The 26,460-nt window shown below is 41.1% G+C and overlaps 1 protein-coding gene across 12 annotated transcripts in view; it reads left to right on the forward strand.

The window, feature by feature from the left end:
- The first annotated feature begins 948 nt into the window (after positions 1-948).
- The window catches only part of FMNL2 (formin like 2), a 281,040-nt gene continuing 255,528 nt past the window's right edge, over positions 949-26,460 (forward strand). For all 12 annotated transcript variants that reach the window (XM_074336414.2, XM_074336391.2, XM_074336408.2 and 9 more), the window contains exon 1: positions 949-1,499. In XM_074336414.2, coding sequence (XP_074192515.1) covers positions 1,383-1,499 — 117 coding nt within the window. In that variant the 5' untranslated portion in view covers positions 949-1,382. The remainder of the gene's footprint in view (positions 1,500-26,460) is intronic.

A 26,460-nucleotide genomic window follows, 5' to 3' on the forward strand; every position in this document is an offset into this window, starting at 1 on the left:
ATAAGCAACTGGCTAAATTGTTTATAAGGTTCCTTCTCTATTTCCACTGCTTCGGAGTGGGTAGTTATAGTCTGAAAAGCACCCCAGAGGAAGGGGTTGAGCCCAGTTTTCTCTGTGAAACACCTGGAACCAGACTGTTATGAAGGGATAAGATTGCTACAACCAAAGATCATCTCCAAAGTCTCCCCAAACAGTCTGTTCTTATTTCCATCTCACACAAAATATGGTTATTTGTGTAAATTTTCTCCTTCACTGGATTATGAAGTATTCCAGAGCCGGAGCGAGCCTCTTTCTTCCAGGAAGGAACGGAGTATGTAACCCATACATAATTGCGATTGACAGGTACTTGTTTTGAATTGAATTGAATTGAGTCTTTCTCATCTAACTCCTGGGGTCTGACCATATTAATAGTGGATATTTATGAATATCTATATTTGTTTATACATTTCAATTACACAAAAGAATATGTAACGTACATAAGGAAGAAAGAACAATAAAACAAGCACCCATGGACACACACCCCAGTTTATGAAAAAAGACGTTGCCATACCTTTGAGGTCCCTGGTTGAACTGGATCTTTTTGAACAGTAGCCAGATCCTGAAATTTGAATCAGGATGCACAATTCAATCATTGATTGATTGGATCATTCATTCGTTGGTCAAATATGCCTACTAAGTGTCAGAATCGATGTACCCGCAATGGTTATCTCTACTGTTGGAGTGAAGTGGGTCAAAAGTGACATAAGCTGTCTCCAGAGGCGTACAGATTGCCTTTGCTGCTGGCGGTCCCAAACCCGCCGGGCCCTCCAGAGCCGGCGTGGTTTCGGCGTGCGGACACTGGGCAAAAACTACTCGTCCCGGCAGTCCGCGAGGCGAATGGGCGGAGCCAGGCCTTGAGTGGGGGCCGGGCTAGAGGGGGCATTGTGTCGGGAGCGCGGAGCTGCATTTGTCTGCTGGAGGTGCTCGCGGAGCGAGCGTTGTGTTCGGCGGCCGAAGGGCTGGAAGTGTCAGCGGTGGCGGAGGCCCGGGTGGGAGACCGAGTCAGAAGCGCCACGCACCCGCTGTCCGGGATCGCTGGCAGGAAGAGGGGGTCCCAGCGGAGCAACATGCAGATAGGCGCCCGGCGCCCTGAAGACCCTTCCAGAGGAAAAAAGATTGGGGCGGCCCTGGGGCGGCGGGGAGCATGAGGGAGGCCGGGGGGCGGCTCGGCTCGGAGCGCTGCTAGGGACCGGTGCGCGCTGCACAGTCTCCGGGGCGCAGCAGAAAGCGGGGAGCCGGGCAGGTCGCCCCAGCGGGTGGGAGCCGGCCGCCGGGAGCTGTTCTGATTTCTGACGTGGACGCGAGGGGCCCGGAGCAGCCCCTGGCCCCGGCGTGTAGCCAACATGGGCAACGCGGGGAGCATGGATTCGCAGCAGACGGATTTCAGGGCGCACAACGTGCCTTTGAAGCTGCCGATGCCGGAGCCAGGTGAACTGGAGGAGCGATTTGCCATCGTGCTGGTGAGTGTGCGGCGGCTACGGTCCGGCGCGGGGCCCCGGGCCGGGCAGCGCCTCTGACCCCTACTCCCTCCCCTTCTACCCGCGCCGGGAGCGAGCCTCCTGTCCCAAGGGGGAGGCGCCCACCTTCCCCATTGTGGCCTCCCTAGCCTCACTCCTCTCCGCCCCTCTTCCAGCCCCCTGCGCTCTGCCCTCTAGGAGTCCCTAGATAGGGCCGGGGGCTCGGGGCAGACTGCCTGGCCAGCCCCGAACCCATTGTCTGGTGGGAGAGGCACCTCGCAGAGCGTGTGCCCAGGAGGTGCAGCGTGGGCGTGAAGGGTAGGTTGCGCGGGCCCAGGGAGGAGGGGGCAGAGAGCTGCTAAGGCTTTTTGTTTTATAAAAAAAGAAAGAGAAAGAAAGAAATCCCCGCAAACCCCGAGTCTCTGTGGACCATTCGGCGGGCTCCCAGCCCGGAGCCTGCTGAGTCCTCGGCAGATGGGTTCATGTGGCGGGCCGTGATGGGTTCATGTGGCCGGTCGTGGGCGGTGTGCCGAGAGGTACGCTAGGGCGAACTTGGACGCGGACGATGCAGCTTGGCTGAGGGGAGCTGCCCCGAAAGAGAAAGAGGAAACCCGCGATAGTGCGGAGCTCCGATCCCTAAGCGAGAAGGGAGGCATCTGAAACCCAGGCGAGAGAGAAGCTTCGCCTCAGCGCGTTCCTTCTGGTCTTAAATCTTAAACCACAAAAATGTGCTGGTTTTCGGGGACGTGTTGCGAGCTGTTCTGACTCCAGGGGAGACCCCTCCCCTCCGACACCCAGCCAAATCTCCGGCTCCCTCCCGAAATCCGCTTCTCCTAGCTTTAAGGCTTCTCAAATCAAAGACACTGAAGACTCCCTTCTTTCTCCCGTTCCTGCTGGTACTAAGTTTCTGGGCCCCTCCCTGCCAAGCTTGTCAGTGCTGTGAGCTCAAGAGGGTGTGGCGGCCTCGCCCTAGCCCTAGCAAGAGTCTGTGCTACAGTTGATCCCCAGACTTCGATTTTTAGTGTCCCATCCTCTTTTAAGGGATGTTGGGGAACTGGGCAAGATCGGAAGCCTTGCTATTCCTTACACTTGTACGTTTCCCCTTTCCTCGTTAGTTACCTGTAAACGCTACAAAGCTAGGCAGCAAGAGAAACTTGTGCTCAAGGCAGCCAAATTTTGCGTCTGCCTGAGGGTTTTTGGCATGTAACTTCACAACCTTGGGAAAGGACCCCGAGTCTGAACACTGACTGGAACATTTAAATTGGCTTTTTTCAGGATGCTGAAAGGGGCTGGCTTGATATGGGGAATAACATTCTGGATGGCAGGTTAGCTTTGTGTTGTTTGGGACAACAGAGGCTACAAGGTTTTTCAAACCACCAGGAACCGCTGGTGTGGCAGTTGGGAGATAGATGAGGCTGCCTGTCTTGCTTTGCATCTTCTGTGATCTCCCACAGCTGCTCCCACCTTGTGTAAGATGGGACACTCTGAAATGAAACAGCATAGCCTTAATTACTTCTCAAGGCAGCCTGGATGCATACTTGTCTTTCCAGAGACAAACGTTTTTATTCACAATCTCCTTCCTACCAGACAGACACATGGTTCTTACTCGTAGCTCTGGGTTTTGTCTTTTCATCCATGCAGTGGTGGTGGTGGTGTGTGTACTTGAAGTGGAAGGGCCTGTGAGTGACACAGGAAACCCAGATAATAATAATGCAGTTAAGTTCTGCTCAACAGGGATAGCATGCATGAGCTCTTAGTTACCCTGCTGATTAATAACACATGGTATGAATTAATCTTTAGGAAAAGTAATGTCTCATCATTAACATGTTGTATTTGTGTTACTATTAAGTTTAGCAGTCACAGATTTAGTATGTAGATATTTATGATTCTATAATACATCACAAGCTCCTTGGGGCAATGGTTGGTTGTTGGGGCTACTTTCCTGGGTGTCACACACCATTACTGGATGCAGTTTCTTTCATAATTGTTTACAATAGTCTAAGCCTATCAAAACAAATAAACAAACAAAAAACAACCAAAAAACACCAGGTTGACCATTTTTGAATAGAGACAAAGCTTTTGGGAAAAGACTCAGCTTGGGACCCTCTTGTGAGGGATGTACTTAGGCCCATTGGTGTAGTGTTTAATGTAATTATCCTTAGTCAGCTCCAGCTGCTCTTCGAAAACCTACAGGAGTAGTTAAAAGGAATCTCTGTGGGTTGACAGAAGTTCAGAGTTATGGTCATTTCACTTGTCAGCTTTTCCCCTGTTGTACATATGATGCTCCAGTTTTGCTCTTCATGAATTGCTTAAGAAATCAGCTCAAACCATTTAATTCTGGAGATCAGGCTTGAAGGACAAATTTTAGATTGGCAAATTTTTAAGTGTGGAGAAATTCTCTCCCCTGATACAATGGGAATCATTTTGGCATTATTGATCCTAGTTTTATTCTTCTGCGTGATAATGATCATATGTGTTTTGGGAGGAAAACCAGATAGTAATCCTGTACAGAAAATTATACATTCACCTCATTGTAAGTATGGCTTACATCAATAATTAACAAGCCATTTCAGGCATGAAGAAGAATTCCTCCCACCTTCAAGCTCTAGAATATTTAAAGCATTGAGGAAGAGTAAATAAAAATATATGACAGAAGTCTATTTCTGAAAAATCTTGAGAGAACAAACCTACTCCATGACTATCTACCCAAACCCCCCATCAGTTTATGAGTTAAACTGTATACATCTAAAAAAATATGAAAGTATGAATGGAAAGGTGAGAGGAGAGAATAAAAGATTGATGAATTAAGATCTGTGGAGGGGTAAACTTTAAAAAATAATTTTTATAGGAAAAAAATTGAAATTTTTAAATAGAGATTTGTGTTAACTGAACTTCTGCTAATCAATGACTAGTAAACATGGGTTCAAATTTTAGGAGCTCAATCTTCCTTAGGAGACTCTACCCCTCTCTGAACTTGTCTTCAACATTATTGTAATAAGAGTTATAAAACGTATATTTCAGGGAGAGGATTACTGACTCTTTATATACATTAACTATTTGCATCCTTGTACCTCCCTTTAAGTTAGAGCTATAAGTGATATGTCTGTGCACAGGTGTGCTGTTATACTCTTTGATGGAAATGTTTCATAAATTACACATTCATTGACTTCAACTTTTGTTCCTTTAGGGTGTGTATATTTTATGTAACATTGATAGGTAACGGTGGCCTGTTTTTTGGGTCCCACATGTTTATAGTTAAGTATCCATGTGGCTCTCCATTATTAAACACTATAATTGTTGGGAACACACACACAGAGAGACTCACACTCACATGTCCTTTATTTTCAAAGATGACACTAAGAAGGTGAGTTTGGGTGTGGTGAACAACTGATGGTCTTTGTCCAAGACCACCTGTTTCTGTATTAGACTTTCCATAATATTCACTAATTTTTCGCTTGCAGTCACTGTTCCCCCAGGGCCTTTGTCAAAAAATTGTCCTAAGGATTCTTTGAGTTGCAGAGCAAAGGGTACTTTTAAGCCCTGTATCCTAGATGCTGTATGTCTGTGCGATATCAGATCTCCAGTTGCTCAGCAAACAGATTTAAAAAGAGAGATTAGGAAACGATGGTTTAGGGCAGTCTTACTATCTTATGTTTGATACCGGGAACTTCTTTGATAGGTGATTACTTTGAGTCAACTTCCTTTTCAGTTTTGTTTGTTTGTTTTTGCTTGCCCTGACATTCAATGTGGTCATTTTGCTTTAGGAAGAAGTGGGAACATTTTCTGAGCACCTACAGTATTTCCCCGAAAATAAGACCTAGCCGGACCTTTAGCTCTAATGTGTTCTTTGGAGCAAAAATTAATATAAGACCCAGTCTTATATCATATAAGATGTAGTCTTATAGTAAAATAAGACTGGGTCTTATAGTAAAATAAGACTGGGTCTTATATTAATTTTTGCTCCAAAAGACGCAGTAGAGCTGATTGTCCAGCTAGGTCTTATTTTCGGGGAAACACGGCACTATGAGTATGCCCTATGCTTACATGTTCTCATTCAATCCTCACAATAACTCCAGCTATCAGCAACATTATAGATGAGGAAATAACGATTACCTAAATGATTACCTAACTGTATGACCTGAAGTCATACAGTAATTCAATAGCCAATCTAGGATTTTAACCCAGATTGATTTGGATCTCTGTCTCCTCCCCACCCCTCGCTTATATTATACCTCCTTAGGCCTAGAACTGGGAAGGAAAAAAAAAAGGAGGGGGCTGGAACTAGCAGTAAAGCTATAACAAAAACAAAACAAAACAAAACAAAACCAAAACCTAAATCTAGTAAATGCAAGTTTCAAACTGTATAAAATAGGCAGACATTTCTCAGAGTGGTCAAAGTGAGGGGCACTTGATGTTTCTCCTTAGATGTGAAACACTTTGGCATCTTCACTCTGCTGTTCTATTTTCAGGCATGGAGTTAAATATTGGTTTGGTCTGAAAGTATACTCTTCAGTGTTTCCGAACCAGGCAGACTTGAACAACCTTGGTTGGGAAGTTAGGTTTTCCAAATCAGAGGGAAGAGGCCATCTGTCAGCGCAATGCATACACTCCAAATGTAATTACTTGTGAAATGGACAAGGAAGGTCAAGTTTTAACATTTACATTGATTTCCCTCTGCAAGGTGTCGTTCCCTTTCAACCACTTCCAAGGAAAGCTCTTGCCATAAAGTCTGCAAAGCAGATGGATGGGTCGAGTGTAGTTAGGCCATCATCTAATGCATGCTGATTTGTTTTCTCACATCCTTTCTCCTGTTGTGAGGGAAAGGAGGTGGAGAAGGGGGGTGGAGCATTGTCACTTTGAGCCATTACAGTAATTCCCTGAGCTGCTTTATTTTCCAGAGTAGGAATATATGCTTAGGACTGCACTTACTATCTGGGTTCATTTCCTCCTCCCCCTAATAATACCAATATATTTACCATGTTTCCCCGAAAATAAGACCTAACCGGAAAATAAGCCTTAGCATGATTTTTCAGGATGACATCCCCCGAACATAAGCCCTAATGTGTCTTTTGGAGGAAAAATTAATGTAAGACCGGTCTTATTTTCAAGGAAACACAGTAGTTATCTAAGATAGAAGCTTATTAAAGGCTGTTCTCTGAATGCAAATGTTTGGCTACAGTGAGAGACTGGCAGCAATCTAAACGGATGAAATCTGGGGGAGAAAAGGTATGCATGCCCTTAATCCTTAAGTGATAAGAAAATTACTTTTACTTGTGGCCTCTCATTTAGCAAACAGCATTGGCCTGGGGAGGCAGGAGATCTAGGTTCTAGAATTATATCTGCTGCACCAGCTTGAGCAAGTTAAACTCTCTCTTTCTCTGATTCTTGATTTTCCTCCTCTATAAATAGGAACAAAATTTGATGCAATTATTAGGATAGACATGAGATTTTAAAGAATCATAGCATTTAACAGTGTAAAAATGCCCAGAACATAATATATTGTGCTCCATTAGCTGACTTCATATTCTGAAGAAGTTTTGCGTAGAAAAGTGTGTAGCTGTATTCTATGTGGTCTAGAGAGTAGAATTTCCAGGGTTGCTGACAGAAAGTCACATTATCCTAAGGAAAAGTATTGTAACATTTAGAGTTGTCAACAAAACGAATAGGGAAAGGTCTTTCCGAACCCAAGACATAGCTAGTGCATTATTGGCTGAGAGATAGGTACGTCTCTGAGCTGAGTCTGCCACGTGCAGGTTCTAGACATAGAATGAGGGCGCCTGAGAGTGGGGAAGGATCCCCTTGTAGGTTCCTCCTGGGCTCACAGAAGCAAAAGTATAAGCTCCTGTTTTTTTGGGAAGTTGATTCAACTTTACAAAACTGTTGCCTGAAGGGTTTGGTCTTAATGAAGTGTGCTCTTCTTTCGGTACTTTGGGCTTGGGGAATAAGGACAAGGGGAAATGGACCCTCATATTTAAGCAAGTAATAGATGTTATGAAAGTGGCTAATAAAAGAAGCACTGATTCCAGATGATCGTCTCTCTCCTTTGCAAGAGGGTGCTGGTACCTGCAATCCTCTTAGGAACAAAGCAGTGAATCTTGAGAGAAGAATGGACTGGAAGTGCTTAGAAAGGAGGGTGAGTTACAAACTGTGCAGCTGCTTGGCTCTTGCTTTCTTCAGTGGGGCATGTGTCCCCTTTCCCCCATCGCAAGGAGTATGTCCCCCGGCTATGGGTCATGGTGTCTGTAGAGAGCCTTCATGCACCTTCTTAGCTTTCACCTACCGGAACACTGGGGACAGAGATAGCTCGCCTCTTGTCTTCCCTTGAAGATGGTGTCCGTTCAGACTGCAGGGTAATCTTCTTTCCTCCCCAGTCACCCCATCCTTCTCTCCAGAACCCTCTCTTTCAGCATAACACCAAGGACTATGCAGTTTCCAACAGATAAAGTTTGGAAGCAATGTCTAGGGAAGAGCTGGTAGGCTGGAAAGCTGCCTCGTGGACGGTGATTCACCTAAGGCCCACGGCTGTGGGCCCAGCTGGCTGAGAATCCCTTACGTGGGAAATACCAAGTTCCTACTTGACCGTATGAGGGTGTTTGATGTGGACAGAAGTGTGCTTTCTTTTCACACTCTTAATAAACAAACCCAACACCACCAGAAGAAAAAACCAGAACAAAACATGATCATTGGCAGCAGCTCACAGGTAGGCACCTTATCACAAAGTTTTTATAGTTTCTAGGACATACCAAAGGTGTGCCCCTCATCACATCTTCAGTGTTCTTGTGTGGTGTGAAACTGACCTTAGAGACCCTTATTTCACATGTAACCTTAGCCTACTTTCTTCTTTGCTGAAGCAAGCTTGTTGCATTTGTAAGCCCCTATGTTTGTTGCCACAGAAGCTGAAAGGTTTAAGGTGTTTAGACCCTGCCATCTGCAGGGGTAACCTCCCTGACTGACTTCTGTTTGGTAAACTGTGCCCATGACCTGGTTTAGACTAAAAACTTGTTGGCTTTGGGAAAGGTGTCACGTAGTTCACATTTTTGGCCCTGTGCCTGGTGCTGGGCACTGAGGTGTGGCTGGTGCCTGAAGGTAACAGATCTCACCTATCTCAGGTCCTGCCTTGAGTTGAGGATTTGCTCAGGAACAGGGACCTGATTTCTTTTCCTTGTGTTTCTGCCCCCGCCACTTCCCACCCGTGGACATTTGGCTGAGCTCTTTATTTAAGTAGGATAATGAAGTGATTGACAAGCTAAAGCAGTGGTTCTCAAACACTCCGGCACATTGACCTCACCTGGGAGACCCCAAAAATACAGATGCCAGGGTCTCCCAGAGATTCTGATAAATTTGTCTGGAGTGTGACCTGAGCATCAGGATTTTTAAAGGCTCCTTAGGAGAGTTGACTGCAGCCTTGATTGAAAGCCATTGTGCTGGAGGAGTGGGTTTTCTGTCTTTCTGCCTCCCCTAAACACCAAGCAAACATAAGGGTTAAAACCACAGTGAAAAGAGCAGATGACTGTAGGAGGGAAGGAATTGTTTACGAGGTACCAGAAAATCTGGGGAAATTAGGCAAAGAGGATAGGGTTAAAAAAACAAAACAAAACTCCTAAAGAGGTTTGAGGCAACCAAAAGCACCCAGATGAGAAATACAGAATGAATCAAAGTCTGCTAAATGTTAGAGAGACTTATTTAACTATTTAAGAAATGACCATCAAATAGGAAATAGAATCAATGGAACTGTAACAGCTATATGTGATGTCCGAGGGGTAGTAGATTGGGGGAGGGGATTATCATCTTGTAAGGGGTGTAAATGTCTAACTAGTACATTGTTTTGTACATCTGACACTAATAAAAGCAAAAAAATAATAAAGCGTTTAAAAACAAACAAACGAAAGAAATGACCATCAAATAATCATAGTGGAAGTTTGCAGAGAAAGTTCTGTATGTGATAGCTAAAGAGTGAACAGTGACTCTGGTGTACTCTGCACTAGAACACTCAATAAATCAATTGTATTTTTGCTCAGGCCTCTATTCTCCAGCCTAATTGTTTGTTGGTTCAATGCAGGCCGTTTGCTTTGATCCCTGGTTTTACCATTTACAAAGACTTGATGAGCTTGGCTTCCTGGAATGAAATTCAAATACACTTGTGAAATGTAAACAACATTCATTTATTAAGAATTCTATAATCAAGGCAAATTGGCGTGCTTATATAAGCAATTAGCTTTGCGAATAGAAAGATAAATAGGGACTCTCGGTCAAGAATGAGCTGATTGTTCTCAATGCAAGACTCTAGTTACTCCTTTAGTAGTTATAAGCAAGTAGACATTACTCTTATTCATAGTCTTTAGCATATGTGGTTTGGGGTTTGAGGACAGCATATGTGGTTTTCTGAGCTGAGAGGATAGAAGCAATTATTATCTCATTTTCGTCTAGAAATATAAATAAATCTTTCAAGGAAATGTAGGTTTATGACCAGACAGAACTTTCTAGTAATTGGAAATGGCGAGAGGAGGTATGGAATGAGATTGGAATATTAAAGAAGAAGAATGGAGTTTTATTTTGGTGGGGAAGGTAAAGTTGATGACTGTTGTACAACGCAGAAAGATTGACAGTAATCGCATCTGCCTTCAGTGAATAATGTTATTATTATTTTGTATAGAGGAAGCATTAAGATAACTAATAGCAGGAGAAGTTGGATAGAACATGATTAGATTTGTACCATGGCAACACTCACTCAGTTTGCACAGTGAGTTCAGTACTGCCAAATGTCTTATTTGTGAAAGCGTGGGAACCTAAGCACAAAGGCCGGGCGAGTCAGGTGAATAGCTTTACAGGTTGGTTTCCGTTCTGGCCCTTTCAGTCCCCAGTATGGTCAGCCTCGTGGTTCTAACAAGGAAACTTTGCCTTTTTAATGATAAGGGGATATCTTGTCTCATCAGGATTCTTTATCGCCAAGAACTTCTGCCCCCTGTGAACCCAGGAAACCAGTTCAATCCAAATGCCTTGGGACCCGGATGCTATAAATTTGGATTGGTGATTCCCCAGGCCTTATCACAGGACATTATTTTATTGCCAGCTAATCAGACCATCCAGATGCCAACCTGGGGAGACCATTTAGAACTATGTAGCCTCCTGGGTTTGTGGAACCATTCAGCTTGAAAAGTGTTTAGCCTCTCCAATGTCCTTTCACAGTAAAAGTTTTGAGTCTCAGGGAAAGTTTGAAAAGCATTTATTTGGTTTACAATTCTGTAGATCACTTACCAGGTCCCGGTCCTCATGTAATGGAGTAATGCTTTAACATCAGACATCTATATTTTTGTCATCTCACCAATAATTATCAGAAATTCCAAGGTTGGGTTCCTGTAATTTTTCTGTTGGTAACGGAGAAATTAAAACATTTTTCGTAAGGATGAGAAAGAATCGTCTTTTCGTTATCCTATAACTGAATCTTTTTATTGAAGAATAATATACAAACAGAAATGAGCCCATATCATTAAGTGTCCCCCTTGGTGGGTTTTCACAAACTGAATTCACTGTCGTAACCAACCCCTCGATCAGGAATAAGAATGTTTCCCTGTTTTTCTTTAAACGTGGTTCGACTTGGCTCCTTCCCTTGCAAGCCACACTCACTCACCTGAACTTCCTTTGCAAGTGGCTAGACTTACGTGGAGAAAAGGAGACCACAGGATTGTGCCTTGTGGTCTGATTGTAAATGACTCTAACCATGAGGTTTCCAGCACTTCCTTTGCGAGGTTTCCTTAGTCCAAGTGGGCCTGACCATTAGGAGGCATTGACATTGCAGCATTTTCCTGTTGCTTTGAGTTATAGAATCACTGATAACCCTACTGGTGTTTCTTTTGTGTGTGTGTGTGTGTGTGTGTGTGTGTGTGTGTGTGTGTGTGGTTGCTCTGTTTTTCATAATACCGAGAAGAAGATATTTTGGTTTGTGCTCCTGGAGTAAAGCATGAATAGGGAGGGATTTCCATCATGAAAACGAGCGTTTGCAGTTTAGGCTTTAGTACTTGGAATTATGTACTTTCAGATACAAGTTTTATTTATTCACTCTCAAGCCTACGTTCTGCCTTTAGATTTTGCCATCTTTCTTGATGGTTTCTTTTGAAAGATGAAAAGGTGTAATATTGTGAGTTTCATCTTTTGGTTCAATGTTCCCATCAAAGCTCTGCTCTGGTGTTCCAGACATAGATCCAATTGAAGAGGCTCTTTGGCCATGTTTGTTAATGGTTTGCCTTCCATGCTCTCCTCAGGAGGCGCTCCTCATTGAAGCCTTCCAGTCTGTCCAGACCCAGCTCCTCTTTTGTTTTCTTCTGGGACCCTGACTTGGCTTTCGCTTTATCCCTGTCCACAGAACAGACGTGCACTTTCCTTCCATTTGTCTTTTTTCATGGTGATGCTCCCACACAGAGGGTGCCAAAAAAAAAAAAAAAAAAAAAAAAGTGTATACACAGTTTAAGAAAGGAAAAACCTATTAAAATTGTAATACTCAATGTATAGCAATAACAAAAGATGAATACAAGTCATGTGTATACATTTTTTTGGCACCCTCGGTATTATGTGTTCCCTTTGCTTCTCTGCTTATTGAAAATATATTTAACCTTTAGGGCTCTTTTGTAATCTCATCTCTTCCAAATGACCTCACAGACCCACATCCGCTTGGGAGAGGTGGGGAAAACAATTCTCCTCTCTTTGATCTCTTTATATATGGTATGAGTAGTATGGATTATTTCTCCTGCTCATGAGGCCCTTGATTAAATATCACCTTGTGTGAGGTGTGACTGTAAAATGAGGGGCTGCTTTTATCTGTCGCTTTGTAGTCACTCATTACATTCTTAGCCATCTGTTTATGCCCCTGTTTTATTGGCTAGTTCACATTGTGAGCTCCTGGAAGGCAAGGATCACATCTTACAGGTCCTGGCACTTTTCCAAATCCATCGCAGCACAGTGCTTGGTCCAGGGAAGGGTCTCAGCAGATAATTGCTGACTTGGTTAGAGAATGGTGCCCGCTGAAACAGGGTCAGGGGTTGAGTCGCTCTCTGAGAACCTATTTAACTGACCACACTGGGCTGACTGTTAATTGCACATAATTGGCTTTTGTGTTGAAATGAAACTTTGTCATAGATTGTTACTCATCTTGGTATTCCCCACGTCACTTGACTGTAGTAGGTGCCTGAGTATACAAAGCGTTCAGAAGTAGTAAGCTGGCATCATGCTTCACCTGACTGCTTACAGGAAACTGGTGGATTAGGAGAAGTAGTGTAGTTAAAATGGCCAAAATAAACCAGTAGTTTCTCACTTTCACTGAGCCAGATCGGTGTGTCATGTGCTGTCCCCACTGCATAGTAGCACAGTGGTGTAAGACTTTCTGAACGTAAAATGCCCTTCGTGATAAGTTGTTTTTTTTTGGAGTGAGCCAAGTTTAAGTGAGCAACTTAACTTGTGGCATTTCAGTGCTTTGCCGTTTGCAAAGTGCTTCCCAATTATGTTCTGTGAGTTCTTAGTAAATGAGACAAATGGGGCATGAGGGTATGTGGCTTGAAGTTACATAGAAAAGTGGTGAAGTTTGTGAATCAGTCCTGGGTCTTTTGTACTAAAACTCCAGGGGACATTCCGCTGTACAAAAAGGTAACGTTTATGTGCTCACTCATATTCTGTTCTGTCCTTTCTAAGCATTATCTCTGATGCTCCTGGCAACCCTTGCAGGGAGATACCATCTTCCTATTACTAAGGAGACATCAGCGCAGTAAGGTGGCCACTCCAAATGATGGCAGCAGGATTTGAACCCAGGTCTGTCAGCTGAGAGAACCTGCTTCTTTCTACTGTACTACACTGTGTATTTCTTCTGAGTTAGATAGAAGGTGTCATTGTATGTATGTTTCTTGTTCTTCGTTCTTCGTATACCTTCCGGACTAAATTCATTAATTTACACAGTAGCTATACTTTGTCTATATGAGTCCAGCGTCACTGTAGCTGTAGATACACTAAGTTCTCAGGGTTCAGAGGAAGGTGCCATTTCTATATTTTGAGTGTTCAGAAAAAGTTTCCTGGGAATAGGAAGTAGAGAGATGGAACTTGGTCCCAACGACTGTGAGATGATTTATTCTACACTCTGCAGTTTTGCCCATTTGTCACTGCTTAAAAAGGACTTCTATTTTTAGAAGATACTTACTATGTGCCAGGCAGTGTCGTAGGCACTGGAGGATGCAGTGCTGCATGAAGCCTACCAACCATCTGCCCTTGAGGAGTTTACAGTCTAGTGATGGGAGAGGGCTGTGGGGGAGCCAGACATGAAAGGGGCACACAGATATATAAATGGATCAGTTCTGATGCTGCAAAATGCTGTGAGAAGAAGAATCTAGGATAATGGGAGGTGGTGCCCTCTTGGTTAAGATCTGAATGATGTAGTGTGTGGAGATCAGGTTAAGAGACCCCAAGTAGAAGTAGCCTGGGTTCCATTTGTTTTTCCCCCTGCTGGCCCAGGATGGGGCTCCACTGAGCCTGGAACAAATGGAGGGCACGGCATGTGGAATATACTCAGCCCAGTGGACATGTGCTCAGACCTCACCTGAGGGGAGACCTCAAAGTGGAGGTGCATGAGTCTATTTCCTTTGTCTTCACTGAGCTGTTTCTTGTAAGTGGCTTTCTGCAGTCACAGTTCTGCCACGTGTTAAATTCAAATGCTTTCTACCACATGATGGTTGCAGCCTCGTCACTGTTCTAGATCTGTGGAACATACAGTTTGAGAATGGAGTGTTTGATTATTGTGAACATTTGCCCTTGTAAGCAAAGGCCTTTTGACGGCTGGTACATGGAATGACCCTTTTATATGCATAGGGCGACATGTGTCCAGCAAGGTACAAAGAACTTTCTTTTTTGCTGTAACTTGCTACTAGTTTGTTGCTCATAGTTTTTTCCTTTTAAAGTTTAAAGGCATGTAAGAGATTTTTTTTTCTTTTTACTCTGAAGTTAAAAATAAGATAAAAGTTGTGTATTGTTAAATTGATCCCTAAAATTCCTTCAGGTGCCCAGAAAGTTACATACAGTAAGCACAGTTTTGGATCTACAACCCTAGAAAGTAATACTTACGCAAGTTAAAGTTTGAGAACCTCTGAGTTTGACTAAAGGAAAAGCCACAAGCGAAAAGTCTATGATTATCTGGGCATTCAGACCATTCATTCTGCTTCTAACTCTCAAACCTCTGGCAGTGCCTGGAAAATGGCTGGAGAATTCTAACATCTTGCCTGCCTGTCGATTTACTCCATTCAATATCACATTAAGTCTTTAAATACATATTTGTGTTTTTGTTTCTTATGAGGATTTTAAGGCATGCCTCAAGTTAAATGTGGGTTTGATGCAGGCACAGCAATAATAACAATATAATCACCTATTGTGCATTTCTTTAATCACTTCAGTAAACATGAAAGGTAGCTCCGGATACCTGGAAGGTAGGTGTCATTGCTGCTGCTTATACCAGAAACTGAGGCTTAGAGGAGGTAAGGGACTTGCTAGAGGACACATTTCTAGTAGGCATTGGAGCTGAAAAGCAACTTCGTGGGCTCTGAAGCTGCGCTCCTAACATACTGTTTTGATTCCAAATTACAAAAATATCAGCATGATAAATATAAATGTGTAATGGTTCAAAGTAAATTAAAAGCCTTGTGAGGGTAAACTCAGTGTCTTTTCAGCTTGTATTAATTTTGTTGGTGATACTCAGAACTAACAGCAGCTATATAGTCTTCAAAAAATAAATTACAGATACAATAAAAACTGAATGAATAAGCTACTGTCCACTGTTGAAAGAGTAGAGGCCAAATAAGCTTGTGATCAAATTGGCTTTTTTCTAGTAACAGTTGTCCTCTGAAGGCTTTCTGAAGGCTCTCTTTCAGACAACTGCCTCTGAACCTTTGTTTTTTTAAATGTCCCTACTAAAATGGCTGTGTTGTTACAGCTTAGTAAGCCTTTTGATCAGCCCTCAGTGATAACCCGTAGGCTTGGACTTCCTTGTGAGGGGAACAACTGTTATTATCTTGTATTAGTAGGCTTTATGTTGGGGGTTGCTTATTTAATAAACAAATTCCATGTAATCCCATCCATCCATCCATTCATTCAACAAATGTTTCCTTTGGGTGTTTGCTCCAAGCCAAGCACTGTTAAGATGCTGGGACACAGGTGAATAAAGCATCATTTCTATCTTTGAGGAGTTAGCTGCCTGGTGGAAGACATAGGCATGAAGGTGAAAATCACAGGGTTTTTAAAGCCATTTATCACATGTATGTGCTGTGTATATAATGCACTATGGAAGGACATATTAAGGTTAAAGTGTTGTCACATTGTAGGCTAACCTGGTAAGTCAAGACAAGTCAATAAATTTGGGTGAACGTTGTAATTCATAAAGCACCGATGAAATGAATTCTGCTCTGCCTGAATGCTTAAAGATTCAGGTGTATGTGTGTAAGTGCACGTGTGCAAACCACTTGGAAGAATCTGGTAAAAATTACTAATTTTTAGAGACAGCCTTTCACATAGTAGAGCATTCTACTCCGAAGAGTAACTGACTATGAGGCTTACCATGTTTCCCCGAAAATAAGACCGAGCCGGACCATCAGCTCTAATGCATCTTTTGGGGCAAAAATTTACGTAAGACCCGGTATTTATATGATATTATATGATAATATATTACATTATATTTATTATATATATTATATTATATTATATTATATTATATTATGAAAAACCTGGTTTTATATTATAGTAAAATGAGACCAGGTCTTATATTAATTTTTGCCCCAAAAGATGCATTAGAGCTGATGGTCCGGCTAGGTCTTATTTTTGGGGAAACATGGTATTACTCCGAGGTTGCAGGCATCAGAAAGTGAACGTCTGCTATGCTCACTTTACTAGAAAACGGATAATCTTCTCCACAAAACTTATTATAGGTAGTAATGGCATGGGACCATTAGGACCCAGAATGAGCATTTAACTGAACTGTTAAAACAAGGCGAGTTTGAAAAAATGCTTGTTTCTGAGCACAGGCTGTGGAATTAGACCTGAGTTTGAGTCAGGACGTTGCTGCTCGCCGGTGGGGTGATCCCTCTAAGCCCAGTTAGCCATGTCTGTCATCTGAGTTCAAGAGCACCCTCTTTGGCTTGTTGGGAAGCTTAGATGCTGTTGCTTAGTAGTCTGGTTGTGGCCCTTGGGTAAGCACTTTACAGAAGGTGCTGGTTCTGATTATTTTGCCTCCTTTAATTTGCCTTTATTAAAGCATGAATTTTCGGGGTCAGGCTGTGGACGCTAATGGGGCTTAGTGAAGTCACCATCAAGCCCCATGTGAAGAGCGCCCAGAATTGAAATGATAGTGGCTTATGCTTGTGACTCACACCTTCAGATGGCACTCACTGACCTTCCTTCCTATGTGTGTGTTTCCAAAGGTCTGGTCCATTGTATGCAGCCTCTACTTGGGTGTTTTATCTTGTCTCCTGTATATGTTGTGCTGTTTAGAAAAGAAGAGCCTGGTGTTTCAGAGCCTGCACCATTCCATTTCAGAGCCTAATGGCAGTGGTAGCATTTTTATAACTGGAGCAGACAACCACCATGCAATGTACAACAGTATGACTGTGAACCCCCTAAGCAGTTCATTCACAGAGAAAATACATTCAAGTCGTGACCATCTGGGCCTCGACGAAACTGCTGTTGAAGTTTTGTTTGGCTCCAGCTCCATTCTGGGATGGATGGAGCCATTTGGACTTTATGCTAAATTCCAATCCTGGTGAAAAAGGATTTGTATAACTTGTGCGTAGATAGCCTTCTGTTTGATTTGATTGAGATAAGGGCATTTTTAAATGAAATCCTCGTCTTTGTTTCAAATCAAGAATACAGTGCCATCTGACTTGATCTAGGAAACAAAGTATTAAGTCGTATATGTTGCATTCCCCCAGTCACTCCTTGCTGTATTCCACCCGCCCGCCCCGCCCCAGGAGGTTTTTTATTCATTGATTTGAGTTTCATCCTACACAGTCTTGCTGAATCAGACAGAGCTAATGAAATAGACCAGTCCAAAATCAAATCAGTACGTTACCATCCAGAAAAGAGCACCTCAAGTTTTCTGAAGATGCTTTTTACATACTCTTCTCTGTTACTTACTTTCCAGCGAGGAAAATTTCTCTTATTCTCTCGGCTGATAAATGTCATTTTTGGTCTAAATTTTACAGTGGCATTCTACTATTTAAAGTTACTAATATAAAAGTATTTGCTAGAACTCTCAGAGTAGTACGAAATACAATTCCTTGTTCTCAGACCCATGAGGGCCGTTAAATCTGTGGGCTGATGCTGCGTGCGTGTTTGTCTTCGTGCCCTATTTCCATATCAAATAGCCTCAATTTCTGGAATTTAAGAATGAAGGTATGAACCCAATCTGTTGTCTTCTGGTGGCATTTCTTGTAGACCTTAGCTCAGAATTGCATGAAAGGAAGCAATAAGTCAACTCTAAGAAGGTCCAGATGAAAAGGATTATAACTTGGTACAAAAATATTACCATGCCCAGCCCAGCTGTGTGACTCATTCCTTTTGGAGTATCCATTCGGACAGCTTGTTTGAATCACACATCAATCATGGTATTGGTATTTTTGGCGGGGTACTGGATTTTACCCTAATGCTCACACCGGTAACTGCCAAAAGTGAACAAAGAGGAGAATTACAAATGAAACATAACAGGGTCACAAACATTTATTATTTTTCTTGAGCAGAAACAAAGTTGGGAGTTAGATGATGTCTTTTTTGATGCCCCAAGAAAACTATTGCTTTATCGCAGTGAAAATTAAGCCCTCATAGATTATTCCAGTCTTTGGCTCTAGGAACTATTCTTAAGTTTCCATTCAGGAGTTTTCCTTTCCAAACCTTCTCCCCTGTCATCCAGGAGTTTATATTTCTACCCTAGGAATAATTCTTTCAGGACTTAAGGCTTTTCTCATGATGTCCTGGTGACTAAGCTTGCTTTGGGATCACTCCACCCTGTCCTGCATGTGGTCCTTCTGGGAAGAAACTCCCATGCACTTCAAAGGAGCAGCAGAGACACAGAGTGTATCTAGAAATGAAAATTTGACCCTTTGTCTCTCTCCTTTTCATCTCTCTCTTGTGCAGGCATCCTTCCCTTCTGTGCAAACAGACCCTTGTAATTGTTGTAGTCTAGCATGCTGTTAAATGGTTTGCATCACTGCCCCAGATAGTATGTGCTGTCATTTCATGCAGACATCTCCTTTCATACAATTTAATGCTATAAAGTGTGTGTGTACTTTGCTGCATGTGTACTTCAATACGAGAAATAGTTCTAATGGATAGGTTCTTAACACGTTGCGTACGGATCACGAGAATCTTCACGAGGGATTTAAACCCTGCAGTACGCAACGTGTTAATGAAATCAGCCCCCCATTACAGACGAGTCAGATAAAATACCCATCTACATAAAGAAATAAAATGGTACAGCTACAGTCCAAGCTTCTCTGTCCTCGTTTCCTCCCTTCCCTGCATGTGTCATTCCTATGCACATTCGGCAAAAATAATTTACAGTTGTTTGAGTTTGTAGAACTGGTCTCGTACCCACGTGTACTTTTGAATCTCTGTGCATTTGGTTTGAGAAGTCGTCATGTTGATGCATGTAGCTTTAGGCCATTTCATTTGTAAATCACATTCATTGAAGGAATGTACCATAAGTTATTTATAGTTGGTCCTCATCATTCCTGGAGTCTGGATTGGCAAACTTGCCTATTTGGTGAAACTTCTCCCCAAATTAACACTTGCAAGTGTTTTTGTGGTCATTCATGGATCACAGAGTGGTGACAAATCTGAGTTACCTGATGTGCAGTTTCTCAACTGAGGTCGAACAAGGTGACCGTCCCCAAGCATAGTGCTGAAATGCTGTGTAGTGTCCCTAAGTGCAAGAAGACTGAACCGTGTCTTAGGGAGAAAACGGGTGCTTTCTTCAGGCACGAGTTAGAGAGCTGTTGGCTTTAAGTTCAAAGTTAGTGAATCAACAATATATATTAAATAAGGTATCTTTAAACAGGAACACACATAACATAATTTTATGTGTTGAGGTGACCAGAGGCTCGCGGAAACCTAACCCTGTATTTCCCCGCTAGCAACAGTGGTTCAGTATTTGCTAATTCAATGTTTCCTGTGACTTCCTAGGACATGACTGCTGTGAATAATGAGAATCAACTCTCTCTTACCCTGCCAATGTTCGTTTAAGGTTATTTACAATTTCTTATTACAAGTAATGTTACAATCATAACCCTTATCTACGTCACTCGATGCACAGGTGTAAGTTTCTTAAGGTTATACACATAGAATTTCAATAGCTGGGTCCTAGGTATGCCCATCTTCAACTTGAGTGATTATTGTTCAAGCTCTCTAGAGTGGTTTTTTTCCCTTGGGGTCGTTGATGTTAGCGGGGTTTGCGCCCTCTAATCTACCCAGATTATGCCTACATATCAGAGAATTAACAAATATATTTTAGCACCTGCCTGGTACGAGAGATGATGAGTAATAGCAGTGAGCTGTCATCCAGGAGTTTATATTTCGGTGATAAGATTTAGAAACATAAAACAAATGAAACCATTTAAACTTCCTGTTTAAGATGAATGTAAACTGAGTTTGTTTGCTTAATGTAACAATAGCAGCTAATATTTGCTATCTTTGTGCTGGACTGGACATCTTTTATTGCATTTAATCTTGGTAACAACCCAACGGGGTAAATACTGTTACTCAGTCTTACTGAAGAGGAAACTGAGGTGCAAAGAGATTGAGCAACTTGTCCAAAGTCCCACAATTCATAAGTGACAGAGTCAAGGTTTGAACTCAGGCTCCCTGATGCCGGGGCTCCCAATCTTAACCACTGTGTTCTCTGTGCCTCAGTTTGCCATTTAATTTCTTACATGTAGCCATAGCACAAGAGGTAGTCTGTCAGTCTTTACAGAACAGATGAAAACAATTCAGAGGAATTGGGGAATCATGTAGCAGAAAGTAAGTGTGGAGTTGTTCTGTTTTGTTTTCTTAAACCAGGGGCAGTAGTACAGTAGGATATATAGGGACCATCTTGGCTTCAGTATGGATTATCCCATCCGTCTTTGATTTTCGTGGCAGGAATTCTTAACATCCAGCTATTTTCATCACCATTTACAAAGCCATTGAGCAGTTTTAGAAGAAGGGGGAAATTTGTATATTCCCTCTGTCCTTGTTTATTTGCTCCCATGAGGATTTTGCTACTTTGACAAGAGTTGCTTTAATAATCTTTACCATTTTGAGGGCTTTCTAAGGGCCAAGTACTGTGTGAGTTCTCTATTTGTATCTCTCAGAACATCCTGTAGAATTTTAATAATTTTCTTAGTAAGTGGTTGAGCAGGATTTGAACTGGGCACTCTGACGCCATGGTACACATCCAACCGCTGTGCTCTGCACTCTCTCGATGAAGATGGAGTGGCCTGGAGTACGTATCGCTTAGGAAGATGTCATCCCGCAGTAACAAGCGGACGGCTGGAAGCCCAAGTTCTACTTATTGAAATGGAATGCACTGTGTAAATTTCTCATTATCAGAAAGGAGAACCTGCAACTAAAGCATAATAACGGGGTTCTGTAAGTCACCAATAGCATCATTGTTTTTCAGAGATATCTTACTTCTTCCTGGTCAGGTGAATGAAATGTATGAGATGCTCATAGTGAGGTGAATGAATGAGAATAATTGCTGCCTCATGTCTTAGAATCAGTAACTTATTAACAAATGATCTGTACTTTATCTTTTGAAAGTAAATATTCATGGCCTACTCTGAAAGAAATAAGATTATTATTTGAATCAGTACCTTTCTAGTTCTTGACTGCAACCTATGCTAAAATACATTTTATGTTCACGGCCCAATATATAAAAGTTCTGTCGATCCAAATAAAAAACAAAGCAAGTTTTCATAAAACAATACTTATCTTTACTAAGTGGACTCCATTTTCTATACCATTCTATTCTTTTAAAATATGGTTTTCTTGCGGCAGCCTGTCAGCTCAGTTGGTTAGAGCACGGTGCTCTTAACAACAAGGTTGCCAGTTCGATCCCCACATGGGCCACCGTGAGCTGCGCCCTCCACAACTAGATTGAAACAACTACTTGCTTTGGAGCTAATGGGTCCTGGAAAAATACACTTAAATAAAAAATAATATATATATATATATATATATATATATATATGGTTTTTATAAATTATCTATCTATCTATCTATCTATCTATCTATCTATCTATCTATCTATCTATCTATCATCTATCTGGTTGTCTTATTTTAGATGGAAAAGATGCTCTATCTGATTAAATTCCAGAAATTGTTTATAATCCCCATTGAAGCAACCTAGTCAGATATCCTTTCACCTCCTTAGCTCATAAAGTCCACACCAAAGAAATTGTTTACTCTTTAGATTTGATTATGAAACTTCCTTAGGTCTTTGATGAGTTGCCAATGTCTCTTCCTTGTGGTTATGCTAAGGTTGGAAACATTTGCTTTATAAAATTTTGACTGCATACTGATCAACAGAGAAGAATTAAGAGCCAAGAGGATATTGGGAAGAGGGTTTAATTGTAGCAGGTATGGTAATATATTTAGGTCTGTAACTTCTTTTTTTGTTTTTCCCTAGAAAAACATCTGGAAAATAATACACTTACAAAGTAAAGGAAGCCTTTTTTTATTCCTTGAGTCTGCTGGGTTTTGCATATGTGGTGAGAATCTGGATAATGATAACAGTTTTGCAAATTGTTTTTTGAAATTTAGCTTGTTGTCTTCAACTTAATTTTTACTCGATGAAATGCTCTCACTTAAAATAAGAATGAGAAACCAAAATCAGAGTCGTCATTTTGGGTGTCCTGCCTTGTTTGTGGGTGACTTCTGGGGTTTTTGCTTTGTTTCAAGTATACATCAACTTTCTAATAACTTTATAGGTAATGGTCCTCATTATGTTTGTATTTTAACCACACCTGAAAATATTATCACAGTGGAAGGTGGTTTGATATTTTGCTTCTTCTATGTGCCTAAATTTTACTACGTTTGTGAGATCTGTAGAATTCACAAAATAGCGCCATTCTCAAAAAATAATTCCTTTCCCTGGATTTGTTTCTGATTTACAGTTGAACTGTGAGGGCTGGAATGACTTAAACCAGGGGCTTTAATCCCATCTTTGCCAGCCACATCCCTAAGGTCTCCTGTTTTTTTCTTAACTTCACCATCTGCAAATGGGAATAAATAAATAAAGATGTTCTTCCCATCTCAGAGCATTGATGTGGGATAAATCCTGAAAAGAGCTTTGGTAGAGGGACATTCTTTTATACATAATAATGCAGAAAGAGGAATTACACTCAATTTCAAAATCTTATTACTGTAACATTATCAAATAGAATATAACAATTTACACTAAATGCAAATGCTAAACATATTTAAAACTATTTTTTTCTACTAATGAAAACAATATATTCTCTTTGCAAATAATATATTTCTTAATAGAAAATGCAGTTTAGAAACAAAATAAAAGCACTTTCTATTCCATTGCCCAGAGATAAGCATTGTTAACTACTTTAGTATGTATATTTTTCCAGTATGGTTTTGTTTTCTTGTGTGTGTCCATGTCACAAACATCTTTTCTTATTTTTAATTAGAATTTCTGAGTGCCTGTAAACGGTTAAATTTATTGGCATTTCATAGTTTATTTAACTAGTTCCTATTGTTTGAGTCTGAGAATGGTTGGTCTCTCTGTCTCTTTCTGTCTGTCTTATTTCACCAAGATGAATGTCCTTTTAGCTGAGTCTAGGTACACATTCTGAATCTTTCCTTAGGATGATGTTGAATATGGTTTAAAAAGGCCATTCAGAGTGGTGAAAATTAAACTGGTATTAGGAAAATAAGATTTGACTTTTAACTTTGCCATTAATTGTTGCTATAACCTTTACAGGCTTTTGTGGGCTTCATTTTCCTTCTTAGTAACAGAGGTAAAATGAGCTAACACCTGAAGGGGATTTAAGTCAGACTGCAATCATTTGGCACATTTTACAGACAAGGAAACTAGGAATGAAAGGGATTCTAGAGTCTCTTCTAATGAATTGTTTGGTGGCTTACTCATTTTTTTTTTTTTTTGGTGGGGGTGTTGCCAAAGGTACTAAGCGCCCTGTGGGGCTTTGGAATCATAGTTCTGATCAGTGATTATGATCAATGGTGTCTGGAGTTGAGCCTGTTCTGACTTTAGGAAATCCCTTTATTGACGAAATCCACATAATAAATTATTGACTTTAACCTTGTTTTCTTTAAAAGTCAGAGTCTTACATTGTTTTCTTTAAAAATCAGAGTCTCATCAACTGATAAACAAAATGTGGCATATCCACACAATTGAATAGTATTTGGCCATAAAAAGCAATAAAGCACTGATACGTACTACAACATGGATGAACTTAGAAAACATCTTAAGTCTAAGAAGCCAGTCACACAAGACCACCTATTGTATGATTCCACTTGTATGAAATGCTTATAACAGACAAATCTATAGAGACAGAAAGTAGATTAGTGGCTGCTTAGGATGGGGAGGGGGTGACCTTGGGTGGGATTGGGATGGGTGATAGTTGAAGAGTACAGGGTTTCATGTTGAAGTGATAAAAATGTTCTAAACTTGATTGTGGTGATAGCCGCACAACTCTGGAATGTACTGAAAACTGTCATATGCTTTAAATGGGTGAATCATATGGTATGTGAAGTATATCTTAATAAAGCTGTTATCAAAACAGAGTCTAAAAACCTTTTGTTTCTAGGTGTTTGAATTATAGCTAAATGGAAATTGATTATATTAAACTCCTGTGTGTTGTTGCTTCCTGAGTCTCCTGAGCATCTCAGTTTGAATCTCAATATGGGAGGGTGACTGACAAGGCTCATCCTTTCCATTTATTTGGAGTTTCTTTTGAGAGATTTTACTAAGATGCTTGCTAATTTCAACACTATGATCTATCTGTCTGTCTCTCAGGGTTTCTGAAGTGCTTTGTAAGATAGTCATTCTGGATGCTTCTGAAGTCAGTATTTTGATAGCCTCACTGGTAGGCTGAGTTTTATATTTGGTGTCTGATAGACAGTGCTGTCCGCTAATTAATTTATTTTGCCATAGCAGACCCCCCAGGTAACTTGGAATTAACATTGATCTTTGTTGTTCTTGATGTTGTTGACACCGGAATTCATAGCACTGGGATTTCTTGGCAATTTGTCTGAGTGTACTAATTAATGAGTTGCTCAGGAGGTAGTTGCCTGTGGAGCCTCAGGTACCTTTCCTCTACTGGGGCACGTCTTCCCCTTAGGTGAATTAATTATGGAAAAGTGAATTCAGCTAGGGAAAGCCAAAGTCGGGGTACGAATTGAGCCCCTTGGAAATTTAGACCATTTTCATTGAAATTTTCACATCCTTGAGGAATTTTTGCCAAATTCATAAACATTAAGGTTAAAATTCAGTCAAGAATTTTGTTTGTTTTTTTCTTACAAAGGCCCACAGGATATGTATGGAGTTATTATTATTTAAGTTTTGTCTTAAGCCTCTGTTGTTCTGCCATTGAATGTTATCATGGTATCAGTCAGAGAGCCAGGCTTTTAAACCAAAACACTAGTAAACCATAAACCGTATCTTAGACAATCTTAATGTAGCAAGAGCAAATTTGGCAGAATTTCTGAAGCAATTCCGTGATTAGTATTTCCAATAAATTAGTCTATTTAAATGGGCTTTGGGTACTCTTTCTGGCAAAATGTTATGTTATGCAACTCTAGAAGAGATTCAGGTCTTGGAATTAGCCTGTGACTTTGATCTTACATAAATGAGTTTCTTCAACAATGTTTCTGCTTAGTATCTGAAATAAATCCAGCTTTATTCAAGAAAGTTTTCAGCTGGAGAGTTTTCTGTGTTACTGAGAGTTCAGAATTGTCTCTCATGATGAGTGAAATTTGTTAATAAGTTAATGAGAGGCTTTTTCCTCCCATCTAGAACATTCCTCTGCAAACCGTAAATAATGTTTATTTTAATTAAACTGAGGATTAAGAGAATTGAGATATAAAATGAAGTACAAGTATTTTTGAACACTTTTCAATTCACGTGTGGCATTGCTCACCTACCATGTACCCAGCACATAACGTGATTTATTTATTCATTCAGTGAGGATTTATTGTGTGATTCTGGTTTCCTGGGCACTATACTAGAGTACACAGAGATGAAAGACACTGTATTTATATATAGTAAATGATATAATAGGAATATGTATAAATTGCAGTCCAAGGTGGTATACGTTCTTTGGAGGTGGAGATTAACAAGGAATCAGAAAAAAAAAAATTGAAGAGTTGACTCTTGAAATGGAGAGTGGAAGATGAATGGGATGGGTTGGGGTTGGGGAGAAGTGGGGAGCAGTTTTGGGGGAAGGCATTCTAGGAAAGGAATGAAGGTATGGTGTGTTTTGAGACTGCATGTGGTTGACATTAGAACATAGGGTGTGTAGAAATGACGAGAGAAATTGTGATAAAAGTTATGTTTTAGGAATGTTATCTGGGAGGGATCTTAGGATGGCTTAGGTGGACAAGTTGGAGTTAGAAAGCCCAGTCAAATGTCTGCTGCCATAATCAGGCAGTGAATGACTGTGGAGACAGACAACATAGGTGTATGTAAAAACGAAGAAGAGGAAAGTTGGTGTCTAAGAAGAGCAGGACTTTATTTAAATAGGTTCTTATTTGGGTCAGGGACTCCTTTGAGATTCTTGTGAAAGCTGTGGATCCTTACCCCGAGAGAAGTCCGTAGGTATAATCTACATGTAAACATTAACAGGCAACTCGAGAAACCCATTCATAGACTATCAGAGTTCTGGATCCCTGGTTCAGAACCCTTGGTTAGTAGAATGGTGGAGAGAAAAGAGTAACTCCATGTTTA

The sequence above is a fragment of the Rhinolophus sinicus genome, chromosome 17 (assembly GCF_057876585.1).
Source record: "Rhinolophus sinicus isolate RSI-liver-muscle chromosome 17, RSI-T2T, whole genome shotgun sequence".
In the NCBI taxonomy this organism is placed as follows: Eukaryota; Metazoa; Chordata; class Mammalia; order Chiroptera; family Rhinolophidae; genus Rhinolophus; species Rhinolophus sinicus.